This window comes from Diorhabda carinulata, chromosome 6 (assembly GCF_026250575.1).
Source record: "Diorhabda carinulata isolate Delta chromosome 6, icDioCari1.1, whole genome shotgun sequence".
Classification (NCBI taxonomy): domain Eukaryota; kingdom Metazoa; phylum Arthropoda; class Insecta; order Coleoptera; family Chrysomelidae; genus Diorhabda; species Diorhabda carinulata.
In genome coordinates this window covers 10,114,499-10,139,873 of record NC_079465.1, presented here as the reverse complement: position 1 = coordinate 10,139,873, position 25,375 = coordinate 10,114,499, and the positions used below count along the sequence as shown (strand labels likewise).

Sequence of the window (25,375 nt, the reverse complement as noted above, 5' to 3'; positions counted from 1 at the left end):
AACGTATTTTATCTCTTTAGCAATAACCTGAAGTTAAATAAATTTTTTCGATGATGTTGCTGGTTGTCGCAGTTTTTTGTGTCCTGAACCTGATAGGTCACGGTTGAAATAAGCTGCCCAAAATTTTGCGATTGTAGATGATTATGCACAGCCTCCGAACACACTGACTAGCTTCTTCTTCATTTGCATGTTTACTATGATTTCAAGGTCGGTTTAATTGGACAAGAAAGTCCTAAACGATTTAAATGCGCATTTAGTTCTTCACAAGCAGCTGTGTTTCTGTGGTTTAGGGAATTTGAAGGACAGAAATCAATAGGTGATGAGGCCCGAGCTGGTAAGCTCTCTTTTTCACTTATTTTTGAGTTAGTGAAACGTATAAATTAGAAGACCAAGATGGACCTATCAAGCGAGTGAGATAACTCTTGGTGTTGGATCCGCATCCATCCATCCGTTATAAAATTTATTGTCTTCTGATAAATAATGAATTCGATAATTATCCACTCTTTGGACCTAGTGCCATGTTTGAAAATAATTATTTATGTAAGTTACTAAATTAAACATGAAAATAACATTAGTAAGTAAGAGTGTATAAAAAAATCCATCACTTTACAATATATTTTCATATAACATTGAACTAATGTAATACAAGACAATATTTATTTGTATAATTGCTTATTCAACCAAGGTTATATCTAAGTAAACTAAATTGAAATTTATAAAACAATATTATACTGAATTTTTTATTGCAACATATTGTTTAATATATAATTTCTTTAAGAAGTGAGAATGGTAAAATTTGCCTTAATTCTTGTGTTCATTTCAGTGTTTCTAGTAAGTAAATATTATGAATTTAAAATAGGTAATAGATTATAAGTATAATTTTGTTAGCGACAGAAAGGGTAGTTATAGAGATAAGTGAATTTAGTGAAAATAAATACCAAAAGGCAAACATACATTTCCGAATGTAAGTCTATTGTACCTTATATTAAATGAACAAAATTCAGAGTTTCATTTGTGTGTACGAAATAAATATCAAAATTTGATTAAGAAACAAATGCAGAGTTGCAAATTTTCAATTAATTTTATTGAAACATATTAATTACATCACTCAATAAGTCGTGTAACCAAGTACCAACTTTCAAAAGCCTATGTGTGAAATTGAATGACATTTCGATTAATCAGAAAAAAGTGACAGCTATTCAAGTCAAGCTACTTTTGTTATTCTCAAAACAATTTCGTGTTAATTTATGATTGCTTTTTGATAGCAAAAATACTGTACAAGTTTAGCAATGGCTCCCAAAGTTTTATCCAACCTCTGCTCCATCGAAAAGAATCATTTGTTATTGGTTTACTTAAATTAAACGAGGTTATATAGACACCGATGATGGTGAACGTTCTGGTAGTACAATTGAAGTGGTTACTCCAGAAAACATCAAATATATTGGTTATATATTAGGGTAAATTGAATTTGCGTGAGATAGCTGAGATTGCAAAGATGTCAGAAGGCTGCGTGTTTATAACTATGCATGAACATTTGACCATGAGAAAGCTTTTTCAAAGTGAATACCGTGTTTACTCACAGTGGATCAAAAACAATAACGTGTTAATGAATCAGAGCTGTATTTGGCCATGTTCACACGTAATAAATCAGATTTTTTACGTCGATATGGGAAAATGGATGAAACCTGAAACACAACTTTACTCCGGAATCAAACCGATCATTATCTGAATGGACTGCAGCCGATGAACCACATCCGAAGCTTCCAAAGGTACAACAGTCAGCTGGAAAGGTTATGGCTTTAGTATTTTGGAATGCGCACGGAATATCTACAAAAGGGGAGACAATCAATAGCGAATACCACAGAGTTGTTGGATCGTTTGAATGCAAAAATCAAAAAACACGACCTCATACGTCGAAGAAAAAATAACTGTTTCACAAGTCGATTGCAACGATGGTTAAATTGAACGAATAACACTTCAAATTGCTTCCTTATCTACCGTATAGTCCAGATCTGGCCCCCAGTGACTACTGGCTATTCGCTGATCTCAAAAAAATGCTTGCCGGTATGAAATTCAGCTCAAATAAAGGGGCAATTGCTGAAACTGAACTCTATTTTGATATAAAAGACAAATCTTTCAACAAGCACGGCATCGAGAAGATAGAGAAGCATTGGAATGATTATATTCTGTATAGGAATCTTTAGCTAACTCATCAGAAAATGAAACTAAATATACAGTGAGATCATAGAGTGTGCTGATATTTTGATTTTATTTGGCTTACAGAATAATTGTTGAATTTGAGTTTTTCCAATGTTGAGACCACAGACTTCTAGCTTCACGTATTCCACAATTTTAACAAGAAAATTTTTATTTTAAGAATAATAGGTACTAGTGAACAAATTTTTGTATGCTTCGAAACAATTTTCATAAATGTGTCAACTTAGCTTTCTTAAACAAAGCAAAGATACTCTCTCAAGTCACAATTTTCTTTCTTCAACCAAATTATTTTTCTGAACTACCCTACATGGTGACAATTCATTTTTTGTCAATTCTCAATTAACGTCCAATATCTTCTTTCAAATATGATTGGAATTTCGAGTAGAAAGTACAAAGTACTGATGGTTTTTATTGTTTATGGACAGTTTATATTTTCCAAAGAAAAGATTCCTTGAAAAATCCGAAAAGTATATAGCTTCATTATTTTTTGAAAGATCTAGATTGTTTTGTCAAAATGGTCAGCCGGAAACAATGTATAGTTTCCATAGGGTCCATAGTCTATAGTCCGTAGTCAAAATATATTAGAAGAGTGAATAAGAGTGATGTTGAAATTATGGCAATTTGTTTTGATTCGGACAAATTGTCTCTTTTCTATGAGATCTTCAGACTGAGATGATCAAGTTAAATCAATTGCTTGTAGTAGAGAATCACAATTATCAAGATTTAAAGCAAAACTTCTCGGAATTTGCTTACAACAATGGAATTTGTGATACAAAAGATATAAAACCTACCTTGCACAGAAACGGAAGTGAGGATAACTCGGAATTTTTAGAAAGAAAGGGGAATACTGTTGTACACTGAATCAAAAATATAATAAAACAGAATAGATTCTATTCGTTAATGCTGCAAATTTATTTACTTAATACGTCGAAAGTGAGTACAGGAAATTTCGAATTATACGTTTTTATGCAAAATTCTCCTACATATGTTTTGATGAAATATTTCATTATAAATCCTTCAAATTGATGCTAAAATAAACTTACAATGAAAATATGGGACGTTTTTTGGAAAATAAGCTGAGTCGTTATTTTTGTGTTGATATTTCTAAACTGCTACTGCTAGCTTTACATTTCTAAAAATTTTATCTGAGTGTTGGCATGGAATTCAAACAATTTGAGATTCGTATGCAAAACTATTTACACTCTCTAAAAAAGGAATAATACATTAACAGAGCTTCTTTCTCTTTTAATTTGTTATTTGCCTATATGACCACGCAACCACCGGAAATTACGAATACTCTCATATTCCGAAAGGAAGCTGGAAGTTGATAGCATTAACAGAAGTTTTTAATAAATGAGAATTTCAAGTGAATTGCTAAAAATTTTATTTTTCCTATTCGTTGTTTTGAATAAATAATGTGAGCCATGAAGTTAGAAACATCTATTATGAGTAAGCCCGGTAAAGATACAGCTGGAGGCCTATTTGATAGTAAGATTACGCTACTGTGGACTTTGTGTTTGGCTGCAAGCAGAATCGGTGAATATGAGTGTGGAGAGGTCTTCAGCTTAGACATCTGAGAAGGTCCTTTTCGGTAGTGTCATGAGACTACAGTGGACTTTTTATTGGATCTTAGAAGCGACAATCAAGATGCCTTTGGTTTGAAAAGACGATTTACTATGTCGTAATAAATGAGTTCTGAAGGGGATCCGTTGTGATCTTTGGGTATTTAGATAGAAATAGACCATCTGAAAAAGTGGTCGGGGTGCTGTAATTATGGTAGGAGGAATGATTCGAAGAAGAGAATAGTGTAAGGTGGCTACATCGAAACATGATATGTTATTCTTCTTTCACCTATAACTGCCTATATAATTACATAATTGAATATTCTGAAAATGTTGTAAGCAACTTATAGTTTTGGTATAAAGCAACTCATGATAGAGGAGAGATGTTAAAATAATGATTTGTCAAATCTTAGTGGAATGTTTCATTTCTGGAATGAAGAATTCCAAACATTTTTTTATAGTTTATATTTATATCCCATCGAATTAGGATTATAGTTTCTTATAATTATATGCAATTTTTCTCTGAGATTAAATAGTTTATTTTATCATAAGCTTTGTGGTTTTTTCGCAACGAGTAATATAAATTGTTAAAATATCAATTAATTTCTCTTTTTAGGAACCTGTCATAATTTCTGCACCTGTAGAACTGGAAGAAGATGATTCTATAGAAATTCCAGTTAAATCCACAAGAAGGTAAAATCAGAGTTTTACAGCCAAATACATTATAATCACAATTATCCGGATATTACACATTTTCTACCAGAGTCGATTAGACTTGGATAATATTCACCCTTTCTCATATTTGTAGTAAAAAGTAATTGGAAACTAAAAGAGATTGATTAGGTATTGTTGTCTATACCTAGATAATATATTCTTTAAATACTGTGAACTAGTAATCATAGATTTTTCCAAACATACGATCTTCTATCTGATAGAAAATGGAAAAAGAAGAAAGAAAATAATACATAAAAGGAATGTATGCCATTATTATTATCAAAGTGAATATTTACAATAAGTGGCAGATATTCTTTTTCATAAATTCACTCATTAGAATCGCATCATATGCTACAGAAGAATGGAAAAGCCACCTAACTTATCCTAACCTAACATAACCCAACCTGACATAACCTAACATAATCTCACCTGGCCTAATTCGGTCCAATCTAATCTATCATAATTTTTTTTACCAAGTCCTTATCTCGACTAAACTCCTCTCTACTCACAATTACACTGTCTGGCATGTGTACTCGCAAACAGCTTACCGTCAGTCTCTGAAAACAATAACTTGGTTATAGAAACGCGCGTCAGACAGTGTAATTGTGAGTGTTGGTATAGTGGTAGTGCAAACAATGTGCTCAGTATGAATATCACCAACGGTTCCAGAACTTCCAATTTAGTTACTCTATTGTCTCCACATAGAAACAGGCTGCATGCCTGCTCAAACATTTCACTAAAAACAAAGTCTCACAGGTTATATACCCATTATCAATTTGGAATCTTCATCGAATTGAGACTTAAAAAATGTGGAGAGAAACAAAGTGGACTAAACTTTTACCAAAGGTCAAAAAGCTCAGTTAAATCTTCACTGAAAAATTGTATCTGTGTATTTTCGTTAGACTTTTACTGACATTTGAATCTTCCCAATTCTCCTTTGACAAATTCACAAAAAATGTATATGAGTTTTTTCACATTTGATCAGGATAATATTCTACTTATTGAGTATGAACAATATATAGATTCGAAAAAAGAACATTCCCATTTCCAGAATTCTACACATTGGCGATTCTGCTATCTATGCCATGAGTAGTTTGGCTCTCGAGCACATATCAGGAAGAAACTGAGATTTGCCGAGCTGTTTATTACACATTATATAACTAATATTTAGGCATGATTTTGAAGATTAAACAAGACCTAGACTTAAAATAGGCATAATTATTGGTTATTAGTCCAAGTTATCAATATATAACCAAATTTCATAATATAATCAAATTCTAAAGGCAGATTGGTGCAAGACAACGTGCAAGAATTTGCATTAACATTGTACGTCGTTTGACATTACCACTGCCTCATGGTTACCCCTAACAAAAATTCAATAAGTACATTGAACAAATTCCTAACGTCAAATTTCATTTAATATTTCGTGACCGGTTTAAAAATGAAAATAACAAAGGTAAGTGAAATCAACAAGACAAAAGTGGCCAGGGAATAACTGGCAATAATGATATCGGTTGCTGCCTCACTTTTGGAGTCTGATGGATATGTTGGTTATTACAAGAAAAGTAACTAGACTTCTCTCTAGAACTTGAGCTTGCACCAAATCGATAATGTTTCCAGAGTGATATTGCGTCTTCCATTACATTGCACGTTGTATTGGATCATGTCAAGCGGCCTTAAGATCGATGTGGCTCTATCGAATCCAATATAAAGAACATTCAAACTTTTACGAAAAAGGGATTACGCAATACAGTAAACTTCCCCATAATGCCTACGTAACAAGAATCTTCACAGTAACTCAACAGTTAAAGACAAAATAAAAAGATTTCCTGGTTAGCATGAAGCCGGACTATATCTACCATGACAATTCTGAAGCCATGCAACTGCCAGAAAATCAACAAGTAGTGCTGAGATTTAAAAAAACTTGTATCTTGTTATAGCAGAGTGATCAAGTGGATTACGTAGTAGTTAGAGTCAACTAGAAGAAATAAGAGTATAGATTCCAGAATTTTATTATTCAGTTTGTAATAAGAATAAAATCAATAGTTTCAGCAATTTTGGAAATATCTTCCAATTGATAACAGGCTTTTATTAATAGAATCGCTCCTGTATTTGATGTATCCATAATTAGTGTTCAGTGGTTTGCTAAAAAGCATAAGTTCCGTTTTGTACGAGAAGAATCGGGAAGATACTGAAAAACGTTTCCAATTTTGCGAACATTAATGTCAGCGTTTAAATAATGGTGCAAGTTCACTACAAAACATCAAAATCCTTGAACCTGTCAATTTCTATTTAAATCGAGGTGTAATCGATTAACGATGTTGTATGCTGGTAACAAATCGCGATTTAAACCATTAAAAATAGGAGGACCACCGAATCCTTCTGGGGATCATAAAATAAAAGAAGTAACTAGTTATAAAAAATGTATAATACATAGATATAAAAATACTTAACAATTACAGTTACGGATCACTTAACGTAAACGATTTGGCAACACTGCGTTGCTTAAGAGCTACCGGCAATCATATACAGTATGGTGCAAATGAAAGGAATAAATTCGTTATTTCGTAAGCCGGCGACTTTAAGGAAAAATGTCGAAACCCGTCGATTTTTATTTTTAAACAGGCTATTCGTAAGGATACCTTTCTATTTTTGACGTCATCTGTATAAGCGTGATGACGTCATCGCTAAAATTTTTTAACGAAAATGTGGGTGCTGTAATACATTATTTGAATGGTCTTCTAAATACCTATTCAGTCATATTAATATGTACAGTAATTGATTTGCGTATTGTCACAAATATTATTTATGAAATTTCAACAGATTAAGTATTGGTATGGTATTGGTATTTATTGACACACAAAAATAAATTTTGTAAAGGCCGTCACTGGTAATGAAATGTCTTATCTACCTACTTTTTACCTTTCTATCTAGGTACCTTATCAACATCAACATTAACACTTGGACATAATTAACTTTCTGTTAAATGATTAATAGTATTATTGTATTAGACGAATTCAAAAAGTCTTTGTTTCTATCCACATGAAGCTGAGTGAAACGCAAAGAAGTATGTACGTTATTCCTCAAAGACTACTACTCTTAAAGGTAGTAGAAAACCAACACCAGTTTACGGCAAGAGGCATTAGATAATGACATGGACCTTTCAACAGTTCTTGGAAACCTAAAGAAGGAAAAGTGGCATCCCTACAAAGTAAGTTTAGTACAAGAGTTTATGGAAGATGATTTTGATAGACGAATTGAGTCGGATGAAGCTACATTTCAACTAAATGGTGATGTCAATCGTCAAACTTATCGGTACTGGGCTACAGAAAATCCACACTGGATGCAAGAGTACCGTACTCAATACCCAAAGAAAGTTAATGTTTGTGCGGGAATAATAGATAATAATATTATTAGGCATATTTTTTCGAAGAAACCTTAACAGGTCCTCGATATTTAGAATTTATTCAAAACTTCTTGCTACCTGAACTGAACCGGCTGCTTCCAAACAGAAATGATTTATGGCTGCAGCAAGATAGTGCGCCTCCACACTATGCTGTATTGGTGCGCAACTATTTGAACAACGTCGTTCCAAATCGGTAGATAGTTCGAAGAGGAACAATAGAATGGCGGCCTAGGTCACCTGATGTGACTCCTCGTGATTTCTTATTATGGGGATACTTAAAAAGTAAAGTGTACCAAAATAGACTACAAAATATCAATGTACTCAAAGAAAGGATACGTATTGAGATTGCAGAAATAACTCCGGAAGTTATAGAAAAGGTTCGAGAAGAGTTCGCGGCACGTCTTTCTCATTGTATTTTAGCTGAAGGTAAACAATTTCAGCTGTTAATTCAGGTTTCGTTGTATTTAATGAGTAATACATATTAAATATTTATTGTAATAATAAAATTTTATCAATTTTTCAAACAAATACAAAAATCAATTACTGTACCTACATATTGATATGGCTGACTAGGTATTTAAAAGACCTTTTAAATAATGTATTACAACATCCACATTTTCATTTAAAAATTTTAGTGATGACGTCAGCACGCTTGCATAGATGACGTCAAAAATAAAAAGGTATTATCACGTTTTAGCCCGTTTTAAAATAAAAATCGACGGGTTTTAGTATTTTCCTTAAAGTCGCCGGTTTACGAAATAACGAATTTATTCCTTTCATTTGCATCATACTGTATAATAATTATTACTAAAAAAAAGCCACTGCATGACTCACTGAAGGTAAATTATCACTTCCACTAAATATACACTGCAACTATGAAAGATAACTAATATATGCACAATATTAAGAATTAAGTTGTTTTATATCATATAAAAAATTGTCATTTTTAAATAGCAATGGAAATCGTGGTACACGTCGTTGGAAAGGATTTGAAAAGCAGAACTCAAAAATGTATCATTTTCAAATTTTGGTTGGAGTAATTAATTTATGAAACTTATCAAAAAATAATATATTACTTCAATTCTTTAAAACAGGAGGGACTGGACTAATTATTCTAAAGAAAACTTGATCTACTACAGGAGATGCTCGAAATATTCTCCACTTACTTCCTGGCAGAAGTAGATCCTTTGTTTCGTTACCTCCCTAACCTTTTGTATGGTATGAATATCATTCTTATAACATTCTTTGCAGAGTTCAGCAAGTGCCGTCAAATTGTTCTAACACTTCGGTTTTAAGATGACCGTATAAGTAAAAATCAATCAGATTGGTGGCCATTCAATGAATCCCCTACTCCCAATCCAAATTCTCAGATACAAGTTATTTAAACAATTTCATATTGCATAATATGATGGAGTTCCATCCAGTCGAAAAATAATATCCTGATTGAATTCGTACAATTTTTTTCTAAGTACTGATATTAAGGTTAAAATAGGTATCTTCTGTTAAATTTCCATCGATGAAGAAAGGTCCTTTAATATGATCCCAAACATTTAATTTCGAGAATTGAGTATGTCTCTCTCGGAACAGCCGAGGGTTTTTGTTAGACGAATATCTGACGTTTTATCGATGTACATGACGATTTAAATAGAATGTTACTTCATCGGAAAAACAAATATGTGATTTGGATCTTGTGAAATATTATTATTCATAGTTTCACAATATTGCAGTCGTGGATCTGGATCACCATATGTCTTTTTACTACCATCTCGTTTCTTGTTTTTGACACAACCAGTTTCGAACAATTAGTCTAAAGTAATATCGATCAATCGTATGATCTGCAAATTTCAATTGTTAATTTCACTTTGTTTTTGTTAATATTATTTGCAAACAATTATTGATAAAGCTTGGTTTTTTGACACCTATTAAAACCTAAGACACAAAAACTAGATTTTTTTAAAAAAGTGTTCTAACTACGGTACGTTCGAAAAATACAAATATATTTATTGGGAAAAAATTAATCGGTATAATCCTTTAAAAATAAAAATTAGATACTTTTTGCTATATCGATTGTCCAAAATTAGAGCAAAACCAGTGTAACTTTTTTATATTGTTAATCACAAAGTGTGAATCTTAAACCAATATTTCGTTATTGACAAACAAATATTTGAGATTAAAGCAGAGTGTGATAAATTTTTGAGTTTTGCTTTTCAATCTCTCTCCAACGAAGTTTTGCATAACCCCCCTTGCTCTTGCAAGGATAGGGGGTAAAAGGGGTGATAATTTTTTGTATGTTATAAAACACCTCCAATATAATAATAATTTATGATTCTTGTCTAAAATCACGAAGATACCCAGGGAAGTGAGTATAGTAAAGTCAACATCATATTTGACATTATTGGAGTAGAATCAACCCACACAATTTTAAAGGTCATACACAAATTTCCAATTTTTAAAATTGGATTATAACTAAATAAATCTCCACCAACTTGAAGTGAGATCACTTGGAGGCTGGTTTTACTGTGCTTATAAATTATCTATCGCATAAAGATAGAATTAAATAGGTACCAACTTAATGAACAATAATATTAACGAAGTAGGGAAGAGATTAAAATTCTTGTTACAAGTGAAACTCATTTTTATATTATGAATATGAAATCCACAAAGTTAATTATACAAACAATAAACATTCAGTGTAAAACTAAATTGTTCTTTTTTCTAATTTGTAGGCCCAATAGTGGATTAGCGTTCCTAAGGCCAGCGGACGACGCTATATTCAATTTTATAAACAAATTAGTGAATACCAGTTATTTATCATCGAAAATGATGGTTAACAGAGTGAAGGCTCAAAGTGAAGTTAGGAAAGAAATTGAAGACCAAGTAGAAGAGTTCTTAGAAAATCTACCCAGTGCTCCAATTCCTATTGTAGATGATCTTATATTATCTAAGAGAAAAATTATTCCAAGAAACATTGCATGAACTATATTTTTTTCTAATATGAATAATTTTGTACCTTTAATTAGAAGCGGTGTTATTATCTATTATAAATAATCTTAGAGATTGTGGTCTATTATTTTTCCATCATAGCTTAGATCAATTGAAATTATTGTAATGTGAAATTATACTAATAATAAATTGGTTGAATGGGTAATACCTGTAGATAGATATACTGCTGCTGTTTCTTTATGGATGAAATCAACCATTTAAGATTCACTCGACCACTCACAGAAAAGAAAAGGAAGGGAAGTCGTAAAAAGCAATTTTTCACTCCATAATGTTGTTTGTGAATGGTAGGAAGAATATCGAATCTAAAACTAACTCCAAAAACTTCAGGGAAGAAAGTTCCACAGCATTAAGTTCCGTAGAAGTAACGAAAATGATTCATTTATGGAATGAAAATACCCTTAAAGGGCTGCAATGAAAATTCACATAGCGGCGGCAGATTAGCTTGGCGAGATGGGAAAGCTGCTGCTCGCTTGATTGACTTTTGTATCGAATCAAACAACGATATAACAATTCAAGTTGAATATAACCCTGTATTCATCAACACTTGCCAAGGTGGTTCAAGAATGTGTACTGGAAGCAAATGTTCAATAGGAAACAACGACAAAAACTTTTGTCGTGGCTGATTATTTGAAAAAGTTATATTAATAGGGACTCAAATATTAACCCAACAACAACAAATTTTTCCTAAGACTGAATCGTCACTGGAAATCCGAAAATAATCACTGATATCACAATATACCTATTGGAAGAAATTGGATAAAGTCGTCTGTCTGTTGAATATCAAGGAGAAAAAATTACAAAAATATCAACATTTTCAACAGTTGTAGAAACTAACAAGACTGAATCTTCACTTAACTTTTCTAATTGTTCTTTTGTTAATTGCACCGTTAAATAATTTTTTTTGCTCTGTATTTTTCGAATAATTAGCAAACAAACCCTCATACATTGATAGTTTGTTGCTTATAGGCAACAGACCTGCTCCTACGGCGTCGGTCTGTTTCCAAGTAACAATCTTTCAAAATCTGTTATAAAACAAGTACCAATGTCCTTGGATTATCGAATGTTCAAAGATTAATTGACGGTAGGTTTCTTTCTTTCCTTTTTCTCTCTCATGTCGAGGTATTAGAAAATGGAAGGAGCTAGTATGTAGTTGTAGCTGTTAGAGTTGAGGTCATTGTAAACCAAGAGGCGTAAATTTATATAGTAGAAGATCACAATTTTATTGTCATGAAAACTCATAAGATTATATCAGGATCAGACATGAAATAGCATATTTTTCAAAACTCATGAAATCATCTTATATAATCATTGAGCATAAGGTTGAGTGAATACTACGTTATTTTCCAAATTCTAAAGTATCATCACACCTTTTCAATTGTAAAATCGGATGAAATATACTATGATCAAATTGAATAGAACAAGATGATTTTCCATCACGAAAGCTTTAAACTATTGAAGGTTTAGAAACGTAAGAGGTTTAAATGTGAGTATAACTATAAAATCTACATATTACATAATAATTACCATAAGACATCAATCAATAACTCGTACGACTAACTTAGACAAACATTTTTTTGTCAAAAATCGATTTTATTCATCGATTTGATCTCCTCCAAGTGCAATACTATAATTCTAACGCCTCTCCAAATTCTTTATGTCGTACTTGTAGAAGCATTTTTCTTTTGCCTCAAAATAGTCTTCATTTTCAGCAAATGCTTCTTGATTTGAGCTGAATTTCTTACCGAGCATTTTTTGAGGTCAGTAATCACTCTCCCTTTTGATGATAATCAATTAAGAATATTCCATGCGCATCCCAAAATACAAAAACCATAACCTTCTCAGTTGACTGTTGAACCTTTGGATGCTGCATTGAACCATCGATATTGGTACAGGGACTTAACGAAATCAAATTTATGTAGCTGGAGAACAATCCAACTTATCTTCATCTGAGTATTATTTCACTAATTTTATTTACAAGAGTAGGAAAAAATATAAACCTATGAAAATATGAAGCATTCTCTATTACCTCACGACGCGATGGTGGTAAAAGGTTAATATTACAATTACAATGCATATTTCTGATTTAATTAACATTAGGAGATAAGAACAATTCCCATATGTAACTTATTTCTTATTATACTGTCGTGTAAGTCCTTACAAAAGTCAATGCAGTAAAATGCTGTTACGACACTGCACACCCTATGTAGATTATGTGATGAAAACATTCTACGTTCTTTAGACTAACGCAGTGTTGTAAAAGTACCCAGAGATGAATGATATGAGGATAGGTATTAATATTGTCTATTATAATTATAATCACTTTTAATTTTCATTTGAAACAACCAAAAACGAAAGTTATTATAGTATATAGACTATCAGAACTTTTTGCAAATGATCTGATTTATTTTAATTTAGTAAATATTATCAGCTCACCTGTTCTCATTTTGATATGTTGTTTCAAATGGAATAACAAACAGACATTTTTTCAGCTCATAGTATTCTAACCAAAAATGCACTTCTCAATATAAAAGTGAAATAAGAAAATGAACATTAACCATCATGTTAATTGATAGGCACTAATCAAAAAATAAGTAAATCTATCCTCAAACTTTTCAGGCAATTGTTAGATAACTCGACTGAGTTATTTCCGTGTAACAAAAGCTGGGAGGAAGGGAGGAAGTAAATATCTCAATGACCTTGGAAAATTCAAATAAGTAGATTCTTATTTAACGAAAATAAAAACAACTCAATTTTACAAGAATTATGGTGTTTGTTTCAAGTCGATCGATGGGAATGGTATCAACAAATTAACAAAGTTTGGGAGTCTACATATATTTTATTCCGACCAGTATCCGAACAAGAGGATTCTTGACGTGTTGTTCAATTAAAAAGTGTCTTATTTCCATTACATAACAATTGAAATGAAATAGGGAAATAATATTGTTTTTAATTTAGTTAAGTTTATGACTAATAATTAGCAAAATGTGTCAACCAACTTACATAAAAAATGTAGTTTTATAAAAGTTTTCATAAGAAAGTAATATGTTCGTACCGAATTTTGACTATTTCATCATGAAAATAAGACCGATTTTATTTTTTATTTCAAAACATACTCTAGAGGTCAAATTTGCTCCATATTAAATGTGAATAATAAAACTGCCTTTTTTTCTTTAACAATATTCATGTTCTCCCTCAGGAATACTTCAAAATACTTTATTTGGTATACTAATATTGGCGTTGGTATATCTTGGTACAATACAATACTTATAATGAACCTTTGTCGGTCCAGGCTTCGACATTCTAACAAAAAATATAACTAAGGCTAATTTCACATTACAACGGGATCTGCTTTTCTTTTCTACGGTTGTATGGGCGTGAGTTTTGCCTCTGCAACTGCTTCCTAGTATTATACGATGTTTGCATTTCAACCTCGTTTTCAGATAATTGAAAAGAGTGAAAAGTACTATCGTTACCGTTTTCTATATCTTTAGCATCTTCATCATTCGACAGACTGTCATTAGTAGAGCGTGCATTCATGGCTTTTTTTTCATAAAAATCAGTTGTTGACCGTAAATATACGTTTTTGGTGGTTTTCTTTCACTTTCTTACTTTAATGAAAATTGATAGACTCTTTCACTCCTGTTCAATGAATAGCGTATATTAGCCAACTTTTTCATAAGAAGCGCACCTGAAAAAAAATATTTCTAATATGGGTAGTAATATTGAAATATTTGTTTTACATATTTGGCTAGTGGTTGTACATTCACAGATCTGCACTACAGTTATTGACTAGGTATTTCTACTATTACTAAAAGTCAGAGATGTCTTGCTGCTTATGAAAACCCCTGCTTGATCATACATTGATTATTCCTGACGAGAAATGTCTTTCTACTACGAAAAGTCCTAACGTTCCATATGTTTTTATTGATAATGAAACGTTCGGGCTACACTAACACCTTCTCCGACCATTCGGTGAACATCAATTGACAATTTCAAAAAGATTTCTTAACTAGCGCCTCTCTAGAGCTTGAAGGTATATAGAATGTTCATTCGGAATTCTGTCCAATAAATGGAGATTTTCCATAGAACTATAAACCTGAAGCTAGAGTTTGCCAACGATATCGTTAAGGCTTGTGTTGTTTTGCAAAACTTAGTTATCGAAAGAGAGGGCTACAACGCAGAAGATACTTTGTTTATGACAGAACTTGAAAGTATGCCGAGAATTGATTGCGTACGTGGGGGAATTTTAGCAAATAATGTACGAAAAATGATGATAAATTATTGTATTACACCTACCGGCTCATTGGCATGGCAGTTTTCAAAAATTTAAATTGTCAAGTTGACAAAGCATAAAACATGAAATACTTTTAATATCTGTTACAATTTAATATATAGCACTGTACTTACCATAATCATTTCTTGTTTTATTATCCATATCTGAGAATCCTTCATTTAACTCACTTAAAACTTCAATCCATGCGCTCTGGTTTCAATTCAGTCCTTATAATGTTATAATATCTGTTTCCATAAAATGTATGGATTCTGTACCAATGTAATTAGAAATTGTGGTAAATAAACGACAGGCTGTACCCAATACCCGAGAAAGTATTCAAAATAAAATTGATTAAAGTCAGATGCCGACTAGATGTGTGCTTGTCTATTACTTTGTATATTTACTACCTGTCGTGACTAGTTTTGCATAACATCGACAGCCGTCCATCGCAGTGGAAGCTGCCGGCTTCCTACGGTAGACACCCGGCTGTTGGCTGTTATGTATACGACTGCGACATTTGTCAGCCAAATGTGAATGATCTAATACTGATACAGTCTTTATCCCAACAGTCGGTTACCCGGCGTCGTTAAATCAACTGCCTGGGTAATGGGAAATTAGCCTAATACGACGCAATAAGATGGTAAACCAAAACAACGTGCCGCTGTATTTTGTTGGGAAAAACTCATTCGGCGCTGTTGTGTGGTGAGTCACTTCCAGCAAAACTTACTCAACCAATAGATATTCAACATGCAAGTCTCTTACCACTGCATCATGGTTGCCACTAATCAAAATTTCAAAAGTAAAAGTAAACAATTTCCTAGCCTCAAACTTTATTTAATATTTTGTGGGCAGTTTAAAATTGAAAATAACAGAGCTAATTAGAGTAAACAAGAAGAAAGTGACCAATGCATCACTGGCAATAATTATATCTGCCTCTGCTTTGCTTTTGGAGTCTGATGGACAGATTAGCTAGATAATTAGACGAAAAAACATAGGAAAATTAGTTGAGTATGTTGTATTACATCAGTCAAGCGGCCTTTAATATAACTTCCAACGGATTCCACTGTTCGCGTCTAAGGGAAGGAGTTACGAGGTGATAGTTTGCTAATACCTATGAAAGATAATAACTCACTTCCAAATCCTCACTCATCTTTATATTCACGCTTCTGTAATTGAAACATATTTTTTACAGATTTCAAATTTACAAATATTTATCTAATACAACATTTTTATTTTATATATCTATATATCCTAGAGACGAGATCACCTTTTTTAAAACACCCTGTATGCTATAGAATTGATATTTTGGATTCACCATTTCTTGCAAATTGATTAACTATTTCAATAACAATTTTTTAAATAAGGGACATGTGCGATTTTCAGGATGTAGTAAGATGGGCAAGGAGCCGCAGAAGAAAATGGAGAGACCATGTTGACAGAATGCCAAATGAACGGTTAGCAAAAATTGCAAAGGAAAAGAAACCAGACACTACTCGACCTCCTGGACGACCACCTATAAGGTGGTATGAAAGCTGGTCCTCAGCATCCCAACTACTCCTGGCAAACCCTTGATGAAAATACAGGACCTAGTCCTAACGTAAGAAGAAGAAGAAGAAGAAGAATAACAATTTTTTTGCAGTAAGTTCTTTCAGCTATTGAATACTTTATTTCAATAGCCAAATTACATAATTGGTGATCAATCCAAATTCAACATGCAATTTAGATCAGATGACAAAGAGCATAGCTCTGTCAAAAAAAAATAATGAATTCTTTTGGTATTAGAATCTTTTTCCTCTAATTTTGCAGAAATTGAATTAAATCTTGGAAGTAAAGAACTGGTCAGAACGATTTATTTACTATTTAAACATATAATCGGTGAAAAAATAAATAAATAATTTTGAAAGAAAAATTTTATTATTAAAATAACATATAAAAAATAAACTACATTTAAAATAAATAAACTTCAACGAAATAATAATTCTACTTTCTACTTTAGTTTTAGGTAAATATTGTTCTCAACAATTGGAGAAACGAAGAGACCTTTTATTACTTAACAATATAATCACTTGTAAGATATGGTCATTAGCAAAATCTTTTATTGTTGTAAGTATTATAATAGACATTGTCATTAACATAATGCGGCGCGTAAGGTGGGTTGTCATACCTCTGGTTTGCATTTATGCCGTAAATTTGCGGCGGCTCGTAATAATTCATTTGGAGCTCTGGATCATTTGGATGACATTTAGAAACAATTTGTTTCACAGTAGGTTGCTTGTAATACACATGATTATTAGAATCGGTATAAAAACCATCACCTGTCATTGAAGTGAATCCATTATAAACAACATTTGGTTCGTTATCCCCGATCTTTACGTAAGAAGAAGTTGATTTAAAAGAAGTTGAATAACCTGTTGAATAAGAGAGTGGAAGGGGAGACATTGAGCATGAAGGGGAGTTGAGTGCTGTTTTTATTTTATCCCGTGACGTTTGAGGGTGAGTATAAATTTTTTGTTTATATGGTGCAATTTTTAAAAGTGAATCCATATCAGTACTGAATCTTTTACCATAGGGAGCGTTCTGTCCACATTGACAATTCACGCAATCGCAGTATCCTTTCAATTGACAGCAAGGACAATTTACATTGGATACCTTCGTATTGAAAATTGGAATATCAGAATAAGCATTAGAGTCCGGTGTTTCAGATAAAACATCTTGTGAAATTGGATATGATACTAATAATTTTCTACCGCATTCCTTACAGTCGTAGGGTATTAATGAATCATTCAACCATTTTCTTAGAATATTTCGTTGAATTGAATGTTGATTATCGTAACCAAATTTATTAAGACGAGAATGTTCACCTACATTTTCTTGTTCAATTGTTTTCAAATTGACCACCACAGGTTTTTTGGGATATATGTAATCACCAGAACAAGTTTGGCATTTCTGAATAAAAGGTTTTCCTAATCGATATCTCCAGTCTTTTTTATCGCCCCAATAAGTGTACAGAGGTAATTCCTTTTTCACTGATATATAATCTGTTTCTGGCAAATTGGCATTATCATGCACTGGGCACAAATAATTTTTACACATCTCAGTTGGTTTACAAATTGGCATTACTTGACAAGAACTGGTTCCTACGCAAGGTACTGCATGACAATCCGGTAAATTAATGCATTTTTTTTCAAAAACACATTTTTCGTTTACAATAGATGATATCGATACAGGAAGTTCTACACAGTTTTTACTATATGTTGGGATATAAGTATTTTCGTAAGACAATATATTGAAAGGGGCCTCTGTATGTATTGAATTTACTTGTTTTTTATAAATTGGTATCTCTTGGTGAGGAATCATACGAATAGGAGATTCATTAGTAGTTGACAAACAAATTGGTGTTTCTTTGCGAATGTTACATTCTGTAAAAGGTATGCAAAGATTGAATACGTTGGAAGATAAAGTTGGCATTTTTCTACAAGGCATTTCACTACTTGAACCAATCGATGATGATACTGTTAATGGAGTTTCAGATATAGGAAAGTCTTTGTAAGCTGCAATGGAAATTGGATTTTCATCACATATAACAGTCTCTATATAATTTCCACTAGAGCAAGGAGTTATCTGCTCATAATCCTTATACATATTATTGGTAGTTGGTATTTCTTTATATGGTGATACTGATGTAGGGGAATCTCTACATAAGTATGATATAATAGGGGATTCCTTAATGGAAGTGATGACGATTGGCTCTTCGCTCATTGGAGATATGGAAATAGGAGATTTTTTCGCAGCAACTCCAGATATGGGAGTTTCCTTTATTGCTTTAGGATACGACACATTACAAGACGAATTTATAGGAATTTCTTTACTGTTCACTTCTCCTGAAGCTGTAATAGGTCTTTCTCGAATCGAATATATCGAAATGGGAGCTTCTTTTTCTCCACTTATAGTAACTGGAGAATCTTTCATGGTAGTTATAGAAATAGGAGCTTCTTTCTGAGACAATTTTCTAGTAGAAGTTTCTTCGCAAGAAGAAGTTCCTTCATTTGTTGGAACAGAAATTTGAGCATCTTTCATTATACAAACAGATATAGGAGTTTCTTTGTAGGAAGTTGATTCAATAGAAGGTTCTCCATTTTCTGAAATAGAGATCGGAGCTTCTTTCTTTGGATCTATTGAAATTTCAATTTCTTTTGTTGCAAGTAATGATATTGGTGTGTCTTTTATGTCATCTACTGATATAGGAGGCTCCTTATAAGATTTTATAATGATAGGAGCTTCTTTATAACCTGAAATTAGAATCGGAGCTTCCTTAGTGGCACATATCGATATAGGAGTTTCTTTCGAGGTAGTTGTTTCTAGAGGAGGTTCTTTCATTGCTGAAATAGATATCGGTGTTTCTTTCATTGTATCTATTAAAATTTCAGTTTCTTTAGTTGCAGATAATGATATTGGTGTCTCTTTTATATCTTCTATTGATACAGGAGGTTCCTTATAAGATTTTATGATGATAGGAGCTTCTTTATAACTTGAAATTAGAATTGGAGCTTCCTTAGTGGCACATATCGATATAGGAGTTTCTTTCGAGGTAGTTGTTTCTAGAGGAGGTTCTTTCATTGCTGAAATAGATATCGGTGTTTCTTTCATTGTATCTATTAAAATTTCAGTTTCTTTAGTTGCAGATAATGATATTGGTGTCTCTTTTATATCTTCTATTGTTATAGGAGGTTCCTTATAAGATTTTATGATGATAGGAGCTTCTTTATAACTTGAAATTAGAATTGGAGCTTCCTTAGTGGCACATATCGATATAGGAGTTTCTTTCGAGGTAGTTGTTTCTAGAGGAGGTTCTTTAATTGCTGAAATAGATACCGGTGCTTCTTTCATTGGATCTATTGAAATTTCAGTTTCTTTAGTTGCAGATAATGATATTGGTGTATCTTTTATATCTTCTATTGATATAGGAGGTTCCTTATAAGATTTTATGATGATAGGAGCTTCCTTATATCCTGAAATTAGAATTGGAGCTTCCTTAGTGGCACATATCGATATAGGAGTTTCTTTCGAAGTAGTTGCTGCTAGAGGAGGCTCTTTAATTGCTGAAATAGAAATCGGTGCTTCTTTCTTTGGATCCATTAAAATGCCAGTTTCTTTTGTTGCAGATAATGATATTGGTGTCTCTTTCATATCATCTATTGATATAGGAGGTTCCTTATAGGTTTTTATAATGATGGGAGTTTCCTCATACTCTTGAATTGAAATTGGAGCTTCTTTAGTGGCACATTCTTTAGAGGAAATTGCTTCTACAGGAGCATCTTTACTTGCTGTGATGGAAATCGTTGCCTCTCGCATAGAATGTATTGAAACTGGATCTTCTTTTGTTGCATCTAACAATATTGGTGTCTCTTTCATGTCATTTCTTGAAATAGAAATTTCTTGATGGAATGTTCTAGAAACTTCATCGCATGCTGGTATCAGATTATCACATGGTAATATCTTTTCAGATGGAGGTAAGTAGATAGTCGATTCTTTTTCAGCACTATTTGCAATAGGTACATGATCTGTTAGTATCAATACAGAATCTTCTCTGTCGGAAGACGTTCCAATAGGAGCTTCATTATACACTGAAATTGAAATTGGAGCCTCTTTGGTGACATATATCGATACAGGACTTTCTTTGTAGGCGGATGTTTTGATTGGAGATTCTTTATTTGTTGCAATAGAAATTGTTGCCTCTCCCATGGATTCTATTGAAATTGGTGCTTCTTTTGGTGCATCTAACGATATTGGCGTCTCTTCCATGATATCTCTTAGTATGGGAATTTCTTCCTGGGTTGTTCCAGTAACTTCTTCGCATACAGGTATTGAATTATAACAAGGTAATATATCTTTACATGGTGAGTAGATAGTCGTTGCTTTGTCAACACTAGTTGCGATAGGTACTTCATGATATGATATTGGACTTTCTTTGTAGGAAGCTGACTCGAATGGAGATTTTTTATCTGTTCCAAAGGAAATTGTTTTCTCTTTCATAGAATTTATTGAAATTGGAGATTCTTTTTTTGCATCTAATGATATTGGCGTCTCTTCCACGTTATCGATTGATAGGGGAATCACTTCATAGCAACTAATAAAAGCTTCATCGGACAAAGGTATTGGATAATCACATGATCCAAACTCTTCATATGGAGGTATATAGATGGCCGATTCTTTGTCAGCACTATTTAGAATAGGTGCTTCATCTGCTAATGTTGGTACAAGACATTCTTTGCCAGAAGACGATCCAATAGGAGTTTCCTTATATACTGGAATTGAAATTGGAGCTTCTTTAGTGGTATCTATCGATATTGGACTTTCTCTATAGGCACTCGGCTCAAATGGAGATTCTTTATCTGTTGAAGTGGAAATCGTTGCCTCTCTCAGAGAATTTATTGAAATTGGAGTTTCTTTTGTTGCATCTAACATAAACGTCTCTTCCATGCTATTCTTTGATATGGGAATTCCTTCCTTATGTGTTATAGGAACTTCATCGCATGAAGGTATTTTATTATCACATGGTAACAATTCTTCACAAGAAGGTAAGGAGATAGCCGATTCTTTGTTGGCACTAGTTACAATAGGTACTTCCTGATTCGCTAATATTGATACAGGAGTGTCCTTGTAGACTGAAATTATAATTGGAGCTTCTTTCTTGGCATTTATTGATATAGGACTTTCTTTGTAGGAAGTTGACTCGATTGGAGACTCTTTTGTTGCTGAAACGGAAATAGATGCTTCTTTTACAGAATCTATTGAAATTGGACTTTCATTTATTGGATGTAATGATATTGGTGAATCTTTATCTTCAAAGAGAGGTATGTGAATAGCTGCTTCTTTTTTAACACTATTTGTAAAAGGCATTTCTTTATTTACTAATAGTGATATGGGAGCTTCTTTTTGGGATGGTAAGTCTATGGAAGTTTCTTTATACTCTGGAATGGAAATTGAAGTTTCTTTTGTATTATTTATCGATATAGAACTTTCTTTGTGAAAAGTTGATTCGAATGGAGCTTCTTTGTTTGTTGGAATGGAAATCGATGCTTCCTTCATCATAGTTAGAGAAACCGGAGTTTCTTTTGCTACTGCTGACGTTTCTTTCATGTTATCTCTTGAAAAAGGAGATTCTTTATGAGAACTAATACTGATAGAACTTTCTTCGCAGGAAGGTATTGAATTATCACATTCCTCATGCGATAAACTAGACATTGCAGTTGGTTTCTGACCCATCATACCAATGAGTGCTTCTTCGTATGGAGTTATATCTTTATCACATAAAACCGATTCCCCACAAGGAATTTTGTATATGGCTGATTCTTTATTTACGTTACTCAAATGATCATACGATGATATTAATTTAGGGGTATTTTTGAACAAATCAAATTCAATAGGTGTTTCCTCATATTCCTCATATATTGGAATGGTGATTCTAAAGTCTTTCACTGCATGTGAGATTATAGGGTGTTGTTCTAAAGCAGTTTTAGATATGTCCATTTCTCCGTTGGAAATCATATTATTAGAAGATTCTTGGCATAAAGGTCTAGATGATTCAATAGGAGCTTCGCTAGGTGTTGAGAAGGAAATTGGCTTTTCTTTCACCAAATATATACCGTCTTCATTCACTACAGTATTTTCTGATTGAGAGAGCTCTTCAAATGACGGTGTGTAGATAGATGATTCTTTGTTTGCTTCATTTGAAAGAGGTGCTTCTTTATATGCTGATATAGATATAGAAACTTCTTTGTTGGAAGATATATCAATAGGAGCTTCTTTGTACGCAGAAATTGATATTGGCGTTTCTTTTTTTATTGTTGATGATGTTATTGGTACCTCATTATTTGCTGTTAGGGATATCGGTGCTTCCTTGTTGATTATTGTATTGATCGGAGCTTCTTCATATGTAGATGATTCAATGGGAATCTCTTTTATTGCTGAAATAGAAATTGGCATATCATCTATTGATTCTAAAGAAACAGGAGCTTCTTTTTTCCCAGTACGAGTTATTTGTTGTTCTCTCTTCACGTCACATTGTTGTCCATCATATGAAGGAATATGTATGAAGGATTCTTTATATGGATCATTCGAAATTAATATTTCTTTATGTGCTAACATCGATTTAGGAGATTCATGGTAGAAAAATGATTCAATAGAAGGCTCTTCATAAGCAGAAATGGATATTGGTTCATCTTTCCTTATCGGTACGTTTTTAGAAGCATCTAATGTAACGGGGGTGTATGAAACTTCGTCATCGAAAAGTTTTTTACTATGGCATGGAGGTAACTGTTCACAATGCGGATTGTGTAATGGCGATTCTTTGTGCACATCATTTGATAGAGGTATCTCTTTAAATACTGATATTGATATAGGAGTTACTTTTGATTCCTGCAGAAATATAGGAGATTCCTCCATGGTATCTATAGATATTGAGGATTCTTTGCCAGATGTTACACTAATCGGAACTTTTTCGCACGTTTTTCCATAAGGTTGTTGCTCTTCATATATAGATTTAGAGAATTTCTTGGAAGCACCAATTGATATAGGTATTTCTCCAAACTCTGTAGTTCTGAGAGGATACTCATGTGTGCGTGGGTTGGAACTCGGTGTTTCTTCACATGGAGGTACCATATTATCAGATTCTTTATATGTATCATTTGAAAGAGGTACTTCATTACACGCTGCCTTCTTCATTGAAGATATAAAAATAGGACTTTCTCTCATTACATTTGAATGTATCGATGATTCTTTCATGGTTGTTTTGCCAATGGAATCTTCTTGACAGGAAGGAATAATATTATCGCCCTGTAATTGTGTGTATATAGACGATTTTCTAAATTCATTATTTGAAATGGGCTCATCTACTTTTGCTAGTGTTTCTATTGGAGTTTCTCTGTACAAAGTTGATTTCTTGCCATCTGGTTCTTCTTTTAGTGAATCTATATCCATTGATGTCTCTTTCTTAGTTTCAATCGCAAATTTCTTATCAAATGGAGTTTCAATTGGTGCTTCTTTTATTGATAATATCGAAATGGGAGATTCCTGTACTGAAAATGTATTTTCAGGTACATTATGTAAAAGGGGTATTTTTTCATATGCTTGTTTCAACATTGAATTTTCTTCGTGAGAAAACGATTCGATTGGGGACTCCTTATGTGTAGTAATTGAAATTGGAGCTTCATTGGTTGATGGTATTGAAATGGGAGCTTCTTTTTTTACAGATAAGGAAATAGGACTCGGAGGTTTTTTTCCATGAGTTGCAATGGACATAGGTGTTTCGTTTATTGGAGCTACGGCCTCAATTGTATCATTGATAACAATGGGAGAGTCTTTTATTCCATCAACAGAAATAGTAGGTTCTTTAAAGGTAGTTATAGCAATAGGAACTTCATTATTTGTAGTTACAACGTTATCAGATGGTGAATTTCTTGATAATTCCTCCGAAATATCGCAGAAACCTGGCTCTTCATTATATGCAGATATTGAAATAGGAATATCTGTGTATGAACTTGCTTTGAATGGGGTTTTTATGTGCACTTTTATGGAAATTGGTTTACTTTTCTCTGGGTATGGTGAGACTGCAGCTTCCCTAGATTTCTTATCAGCTGCAATGGAATTTGGTCTCTCTGGTTCATGAACTGGATGAACTTTCGAATGTTCATTATTCGTAAATAAAGATTTTTCTCCATTTTCACCGTCTAATCTTCTCCGATTTTCTTCATGTTCCTTATTACAATTTGTACTGAAACTATGGAGTAAGCTTTTTGACTTTTGTTGAAAAGATTCAGACTTTTCTTCAGTGCTATTTGCCTCTTCTTGTTTTGATGACAGAAAATCAATGAATTGTCTTTCATCAACATAAGGCGATAGAGTGTAATGACTGTAATATTCTGGTTTACGTTTATGGGGAGCATTTCCTATGTGGGTGTGTCCTCTAGATTGATGCGAATTTGTCTCAGGAACACATTGGATATTTTTATGATTTGGTATCATTGGTAATGCTTGATTATATTTAGAAAATGTCTTGTATGTAAGAGGTATATCTTTACTTACATTCTCAACAGCTAAAATATCTTTAGTTGATGTATTTAGTTCAATACCTCTTTTTTGTACATTCTCATGTTGGTCCGTTTGGAACCTAATATTTTGTCTTTCCTCGGTATTTTTTGT

The 25,375-nt window shown here is 32.8% G+C and overlaps 1 protein-coding gene across 1 annotated transcript; it reads left to right on the top strand.

The window, feature by feature from the left end:
- Positions 1 to 605: 605 nt before the first annotated feature.
- On the top strand, positions 606 to 10,956 carry LOC130895147 (uncharacterized). The gene is made up of 3 exons (XM_057802317.1): positions 606 to 831; positions 4,396 to 4,472; positions 10,626 to 10,956. The coding sequence occupies exons 1-3, from the start codon at positions 787 to 789 to the stop codon at positions 10,873 to 10,875; spliced, it is 372 nt and encodes a 123-aa protein (XP_057658300.1). The 5' UTR covers positions 606 to 786; the 3' UTR covers positions 10,876 to 10,956.
- The last annotated feature ends 14,419 nt before the right edge of the window (positions 10,957 to 25,375 follow it).

Bases quoted from the DNA above. Each gene is read 5' to 3' on its own strand.
- LOC130895147 (XM_057802317.1), top strand. From the start codon at position 787: ATGGTAAAATTTGCCTTAATTCTTGTGTTCATTTCAGTGTTTCTA. The intron at 832-4,395 runs GTAAGTAAATAT...TTCTCTTTTTAG, and splicing joins TGTTCATTTCAGTGTTTCTA to GAACCTGTCATAATTTCTGC. The intron at 4,473-10,625 runs GTAAAATCAGAG...TCTAATTTGTAG, and splicing joins CCAGTTAAATCCACAAGAAG to GCCCAATAGTGGATTAGCGT.